Source organism: Otolemur garnettii, unplaced genomic scaffold (assembly GCF_000181295.1).
Source record: "Otolemur garnettii isolate 467f Iridium unplaced genomic scaffold, OtoGar3 scaffold00068, whole genome shotgun sequence".
Lineage (NCBI taxonomy): Eukaryota > Metazoa > Chordata > Mammalia > Primates > Galagidae > Otolemur > Otolemur garnettii.
In genome coordinates, this window is record NW_003852463.1 from 2169043 (window position 1) to 2177067 (window position 8025).

Consider the following 8025-nt stretch of genomic DNA (forward strand, 5'->3'; position numbering starts at 1 on the left):
GGGCCTGGGCTGGGGATTCGAACCCGCCACCTTAGGTGTATGTGGCTGGTGCCTTAGCCGCTTGAGCCACAGGCGCCGAGCCTCACACTCTTTTTTTTTAAAGACAGAGCCTCAAGCTGTCCCCCTTGGTAGAGTGAAGTGATATCACAGCTCACAGCAACCTCCAACCCCTGGGCTCAAGCAAGTCTCCTGCCTCTACCGCCCAAGTAGCTGGGACCACCGGTGCCCGCCACAACACCCGGCTATTTTTTGGTTGCAGCCGTCATTGTTTGGTGGGCCCAGGCTGTATTGAACCTGCCAGCTCAGGTGTATGTGGCTGGCGCCTTAGCCACTTGAGCCACAGGCGCCGAGCTATGAATAGTGTCTTAAAGGACATTGCATGACTTCTGGTAAAAAAAAAAAAAAAAGTACTTTCTTGCATGTATACCTAGCAGTGGAATTGCTGCATGATAAGTTATTATGCATGCTCAGCTTTGACAGATATTCCAAAATGGTAAATAGTTTCACAGTATCTAATTATTCCAATTTAGACTGCCACCACCAGGGAGTTAGGAGTTCTGGTTATCCCACATTATTAGCAACAGTTGATATTGTCAGCTTTTTTCATTTTATCCACTCTGCTCTATGAAATGGTGCCTTATTGTAGTTTTAGTTTACATTTTCCTGATCATTAATGAAGTTGAACGTTTGTCATTTCAGCATTATGAAAGACCTGTTCAAGTCTTGTACCCATTTTTCTATTGATTGCCTTTCACTTGTCTTGTTCTTTAAATGCCCTGGATATTGGTCCTTTGTGAATATTTTCTCTTACTCTGTGGCTTGCTTCTAAAAGTGTTTTAAACTTTGACATATAGGGTAAAGTAAGAAACTAAAATATCTTTTGCCTAAATTGCCTGTTAGTTATCCTACTATCATTAGTAATGATCTTTCTTTTTTTGAGACAGAGTCTCAAGCTGTTGCCCTGGGTAGAGTGCCGTGTTGTCACAGCTCACAGCAACCTCAAACTCTTGGGCTTAAGCGATCCTCTTGCCATGGATCTTAAGAACCATGGTTCTTTCTCTGAGCTCTAAGGACAGAGCTCCCTTTAGGGGTGTATTTCACAGAATACAGAACAGAAGAACACCTTTAAATAATACCACCAAGCAGGTAGCAGGATCTTCCTTTCTCATTCCTTTCAGTATTTTTGATTTGGCTGGAGAAAAACACAAAGCAGTATCACTTTAAATTTATGACCACTAACTTCAAGAGGGTCCTGAATGCTGCTCAACAACTCAAAAGTTCTCTTGCTCACTCATTAGACTACCTTGTGGCTCTCTTCTCCTCCAACTCCCCCTTAGCTAATGATCTTTCTTTCTCTTTCACTGTGAGAACTGACATGACCAAAAGACTTTCCCCAAGTTCCCATCACATTCATTCAAGCTGGTACTTATATTTTGCCATCCCTGCTGTCACTAGAGATAAAGCCTCCTAACTAATGCTAAAATCTTTTCACTACGCTAACAGATCCCATTCTTTCTGGCTTACTTAAATCACTCCCGCAATTCTATCCCTCTCCTGATTCACTAATTTCCCCCTTTTCTTCTAGACCATTTCTGTCAGCTTACAAACATGCTCTAATTCCTCTCACAAAAAGAAAAAAAAAATGTTTAGATTCTCAAACACACTTCTAATTTCAGTTACCACTTCATGACTCTCCTTTCTAGGAAATTCCACATAGTTCTCTTAACCCACTGTCTCCAATTCCTCACCTTCCATTCTCCTTGAACCTATGCCAATCAAGCTTTCACTCTTACCACTCCTAAAACTATTTTTTAAGTTCATCAAAGACCTTCATTTACTTAAACAGTATAACACAGTTGATCATTTCTTGCCTCTGAACATTTTCTTCACTTGGCTTTCACATTACCATTTTCTTTGTTTGTTTTTGAGACAGAGTCTCAAGCTGTTGCCCTGGGTAGAGTGCCATGATGTTATAGCTCACAGCAACTTCCAACTTGGGCTCAAGCAATCCTCTTGCCTCAATTTTTCTATTTTTACTTCATTTTTTGAGTCTAGAGTCTCAAGCTGTAGTCCTGGGTAGAGTGCTGTGGCATCACAGCTGACAGCAACCTCCAACTCTTGGGCTCAAGTGATCTTCTTGCCTCAGTTTTTCTATTTTTAGTAGAAACGGGGGTCTCACTTTTGCTGAGCCTAGTCTCAGACTCATGAGCTCAAGCTATCCACCTGCCTCAGCTTCCCAGAGTGCTGGGATTACTGGCAAAAGCCAACATGCCTAACCTCTCTTGTTTGGTTATTCCTTCTCGGTCTCCTCTGTTGGTTACTTCCCATCTCCCCAACCTCTGAACATTTACATGCCCCAGGGCTCAGTCCTTTTCATCAAATGCATATAGTCTCCTTGCTTTAAATACATCTGCATTTATAGTTCCAGTCCAGGAAAAGTCTGAATTCAGGACACATATACCCAACTGCCTACTCAACACCTCCACCTGGATATTAATAGGCATATAAAAAAAAACACACACCACACTTAAAACCAAAATCTTGAACCACACAAATCTGTTCTTCTCAGTCTTTTTCATTTAAGAAAATTGGAACTCCCAGCTTTCAAGCTGCTCAAGCCAAAATAATTAATCATTGACCCCCCTCTCTTCATTATACACTTCATATTCAATTTGTCATAAAAATTCATTTGGCCCTACGTAAAATGTTAACTAGAATCCAATGACTTCTCAAGACTTCCACTATAAAATTCTACTTAAAATGTAACTAAATTCTAGTTAAAATGTAACTAGAATCCTATCACTTCTCACCACTTTCACAATGATCTGACTCATCACACTTGTTACTGCAGTATTCTCTTAACTAACATCTACTTTCAGCCTATCAGCCAGAGGCAGCCTTTTTATTATCTACTTCAGACCATGCCACTGTAAATCCTCAAACCTTCTAGTGGCTTCTCATCTCTATCCTTCTATAGATGAAAAACCCATGATAAGGCCTATACAATCTGGCCACCCCTCACCCTTCCGACCTCACTTCCCTCCATTCCCTTCCCTGCTCACTCAATTCCAGCCACAAGAGTTTCCTTCCTATTCCCTGAACTTTCCCCTCAGGGCCTTCCTATGTGCTCTTCACTCTGCTTTGTAACATCCTATTCCCAGGTATCTAGATGGTTCGCTCCCTCACCTCCTGCAGTTTTTGCTCAAATATCTCTTCTGATTACCCTATTTAAAATGACAACTTCTCTTAATCCATTATCCCTTACTGCTTAATTTATGTTGTTTATTGTCTATCTTGCCTACTAGAGTTCCAGGAGAATAGAGATCATTTGTTCTGCCCACAGCTGTATCCTGAGGGCCAAGAAACAGTGCTGGCATACAGAAGTGGCTCAAATTGTTGAAATGAGAACTTTTGCTGTTAGAATGTCTTCAGTACTCAACACTTGCTAAGCCCCTTTCAAGGCCCAGTGCCTTAGCAGGTAAAAGTGTTGAGTCAGGATTTAGTAACATTAATTTTTTTTTTTTTTTTTTTTGAGATAGAGCCTCAAGCTGTCCCCCTGGGTAGAGTGTCGGTGGCATCAAAGCTCACAGCAACCTCCAACTCCTGGGCTCAAGTGAGTCTCCTGCCTCTGCCTCCCAAGTAGCTGGGACCACAGGCGCCCGCCACAACGCCCAGCTATTTTTTGGTTGCAGCCGTCACTGTTCTTTGGCGGGCCCAGGCTGGATTCGAACCCACCACCTTAGGTGTATGTGGCTGGCGCCTTAGCCACTTGAGCCACAGGCGCCGAGCCAGTGACATTAAATTTTAAGAAATGTTTTGGTTTCATTTTGCTTTTTGGTTACTTTTTATTTAAGATACTGGGTTTGCACTCTGGTAGCACAATTATTATTATTATTACTTTCAGAGACAGAGTCTCGCTTTGTTGCCCTTGGGAGAATGCCTTGACGTCACAACTCACAGCAACCTCCAGCTCTTGGGCTTAGGTGATTCTCTTGGCTCAGCCTCCCGAGTAGCTGGGACTACAGGTGCCCGACACAACACTGGGCTTTTTGTTGCAGTCTGGCCGGGGCCGGGTTTGAACCCGCCACACTCGGTATATGGGGCCAGCGCCCTACTCACTGAGCTACAGGTGCCGCCCAGCACAATTATTTTTAATTTAACACTTTTTTTAGTTTTAAAAAGTGAGTTCCTTCTAAGAAAAACCTTCGGAGATTCCAACTAGCACAGGACATTGCAAAAACAGTGATATTGGTATTTATATGACTTTAGTTTGTAACTCTTTCAGAAGAGGGTTGCTAGATAAAATACAGGACTCCCGGTTAAATGTGAACTTGAGATAAAAAAAAATTTTTTTTTTTAGTGTATGTCCTAAATACTGCATGGAACACACACCAAAAGTTATCTTAAATTCTATTTTTAATTGGCCATTAAATTAAAAAAACAATTCTGCAAAATCTGGCAACCCTATTTTAGGAGAACAACGAAATTGCACCCCGATTGTTGAATCCATTTCAATCTATTAGGACAAATTAGTAAAATTCTTGTCCTATTTACCTACTGCGTGTTCCTGTGGGCGGGTACTGAGAGTCCGAAAAACCAAAAAGGAAAAGACTCACAGTGCATTCTGGGAGGAGAAAGGCCCTGGCATCTTAGAACAAGCCCGCCAGCATCATCAGATAAGGGGAGAGAGGACAGGATTCTGGGCCCAGCTCCCTTTCCCAGCCTCTCAGTCACCCGCGTGGCGGAGGCCAAGGCATGGCAGCCGCTTTCTGGGCCTTACCAATGTTGCCTTCGATGGACAGCCTTCGGGGCCCGCACCCCGCATGTAGGCCCCTGGAAGAGGGAGCGCCCTCGAGTGGGCTCTGGGCCATGTAACAAAACGGTGCGCGAATTCGTCTTAGAAAGACGCGGCCCGCAGCCATCCCACCCACGAGTAGCACAGCTAGCACTTCCGCAAAGAGCAATTCCGCCCTAGGTACAGCTGTTCCCGCACGCCAGCGCGCCTCTGACGTCAGGAGATCAGCGGGCAGGAAGTGGGTGGAGTTGAACTGACAGGGAGGGAGGGGCCCAAGGGACCGCTTTGTTCTCGCGTTATGTTCGTAGAGAAGCGTTGCGAGGTGGAAGTCTTGAAGTTTTCGGGAGCTGGAGAGGCTATTATCTGGAGTTGCCCTCGTGGCGTCTGGTTCCCTTGCTTTTGTTCACTGGACAGAAAGCACTTTAAAAGATCTTGCAGCCATTCCACCCCCTGGCCGCATAGCGACTCACCTTCTCGTTTTTTGTATAATTTTAAAGCAAATTATAATTTGTAACTAAAGACAAAACAAAATAATTGTAGTTTTTAAAAAGGTTTCTTTTTTCCCAGGTGTGTGTTGTCTGTTTTTTGTTTTATACGTTAAGAAATGAATTTATAGCAGGAAAGTGACTCAATCTGATAATTTACACAAACTTAATTAAATTAGCTTTTCCCTATTCCCTGTAACTCCAAGCACAAAGCTGGCACATTATTGAATAAATTAACAAATTAGTTCATCAATTATACTCCATCTTTTTTCTTTTTTTTTGAGACAGAGTCTCACTATGTCTCCTCGGTAGAGTGATGTGGCGTCACAGCTCACAGCAACCTCAAGCTCTTGGGCTTAAGCGATTCCCTTGCCTCAGTCTCCCAAGTAGCTGGGACTACAGGTACCCACAACAACTCCGGGCTACTTTTTAGAGAGGGGGGAGGCAGGAGGGGTGTCTCACTTTTGCTCAGGCTAGTCTCTTAACACCTGAGACCAGGCAGTCCACCAGCCTCGGCCTCCCAGGGTGCTGGGATTGATTACAGGCAGGAGGCACTGTACCCGGCCCACTAGGTTGACTTCTAATAGCAGAAATTAGTTTTGCCTGTTTTTTGTATGAATGGAATTATATAGTCCGTACTTCTTTCGTTTAGCATAATATCTAATCCAGGTTGGATGAAGTAGCTATAGTTCATTCATTCTCCTTGCTATATAGTATTCCAGTATGTCACTATACCACAAGATATTGAGGGATGTTTGGGAGTTTCTAGATTTAAACCATAATGAATAGTGTTCATTAGGAATATCGCATGTCTTTTTTTTTTTTTTTTTTTTGAGACAGAGCCTCAAGCTGTCCCCCTGGGCAGAGTGCCGTGGCATTACAGCTCACAGCAACCTCCAACTCCTGGGCTCAAGCGAGTCTCCTGCCTCCACCTCCCAAGTAGCTGGGACCACAGGCGCCCGCCACAACGCCCGGCTATTTTTTGGTTGCAGCCATCATTGCTTTGTTGTTTGGCGGGTCCGGGCTGGGGATTCGAACCCGCCACCTTAGGTGTACATGGCTGGCGCCCTAGCCCGTTGAGCTATAGGCGTTGAGCCCGCATGTCTTTTGATAAACAAAAGTATGTGTTTCTTTTGCATGTGTATGTAGGAGTATCTGACAACATCCCAGGAATAGGAAATGGCCTCATTCTCCGAGTAATTAGGAGGTAATTCTGCTCCTCAGTATTCTACTACTTTCTATCGTCTGGCCAACTCGTAAGCCAGGATGATGAAGATGCCCTGTTTACCACTTGGAAGAAGAACTGATCACCACATTTTTGGATGTCTTTCTTGTTTATGATGATCCCTTTAATTGCCCTTCCTTATGTAAGAGGTGTTTGTTCCATGAGACCTCCTCTCTCTGCCAGAGTTGATTGAAGCTAGGTTAGGAACTTGTCATCAGCTGGGCCAATCATATTCTCTCTCCTGGAAATTTGGAATTGGGACCAGGAAAATACAACATATTAGAACAAGCATAAATAAATAAAGGGGCATAGAAAGATCATTACTGGTTTGGTGCCTGTAGCTCAGGTGACTAGGGAGCCAGCCACATACACTGGAGCTGGCAGGTTTGAATCCAGCCTGGAGCCTGCCAAACAACAATGACAACTATAACCAAAAAATGGCTGGGTGTTGTGGCAGTCGCCTGTAGTCACAGCTACTTGGGAGGCTGAGGCAAGAGGATCTCTTAAGCCCAAGAGTTTGAGGTTGCTGTGAGCTGTGACAACATGGCACTCTACCCAGGGCAACAGCTTGAGACTCTGTCTCAAAAAAAGAAAGATCATTACTAATGATAGTAGGATAACTAACAGGCAATTTAGGCAAAAGATATTTTAGTTTCTTACTTTACCCTATATGTCAAAATTTAAAACACTTTTAGAAGCAAGCCACAGAGTAAGAGAAAATATTCACAAAGGACCAATATCCAGGGCATTTAAAGAACAAGACAAGTGAAAGGCAATCAATAGAAAAATGGGTACAAGACTTGAACAGGTCTTTCATAATGCTGAAATGACAAATGTTCAACTTCGTTAATGATCAGGAAAATGTAAACTAAAACTACAATAAGGCACCATTACATAGAGCAGAGTGGATAAAATGAAAAAAGCTGACAATATCAACTGTTGCTAATAACGTGGGATAACCAGAACTCCTAACTCCCTGGTGGTGGCAGTCTAAATTGGAATAATTAGATACTGTGAAACTATTTACCATTTTGGAATATCTGTCAAAGCTGAGCATGCATAATAACTTATCATGCAGCAATTCCACTGCTAGGTATACATGCAAGAAAGTACTTTTTTTTTTTTTTTTACCAGAAGTCATGCAATGTCCTTTAAGACACTATTCATAGCTCGGCGCCTGTGGCTCAAGTGGCTAAGGCGCCAGCCACATACACCTGAGCTGGCAGGTTCAATACAGCCTGGGCCCACCAAACAATGACGGCTGCAACCAAAAAATAGCCGGGTGTTGTGGCGGGCACCGGTGGTCCCAGCTACTTGGGCGGTAGAGGCAGGAGACTTGCTTGAGCCCAGGGGTTGGAGGTTGCTGTGAGCTGTGATATCACTTCACTCTACCAAGGGGGACAGCTTGAGGCTCTGTCTTTAAAAAAAAAGAGTGTGAGGCTCGGCGCCTGTGGCTCAAGCGGCTAAGGCACCAGCCACATACACCTAAGGTGGCGGGTTCGAATCCCCAGCCCAGGCCC

General features: G+C 43.8%; 1 protein-coding gene across 2 annotated transcripts in view; it reads right to left on the reverse strand.

Annotated features, from left to right (window-relative positions):
• DGUOK (deoxyguanosine kinase) overlaps positions 1-5004 on the reverse strand; it is a 33095-nt gene extending 28091 nt beyond the window's left edge. Inside the window, exon 1 of one of the 2 annotated variants that reach the window (XM_012807430.2) lies at positions 4781-5004. In XM_012807430.2, coding sequence (XP_012662884.1) covers positions 4781-4825 — 45 coding nt within the window. In that variant the 5' untranslated portion in view covers positions 4826-5004. The remainder of the gene's footprint in view (positions 1-4780) is intronic. The other variant, XM_003793392.3, reaches the window with a different exon arrangement.
• Between the last annotated feature and the right edge of the window lie 3021 nt (positions 5005-8025).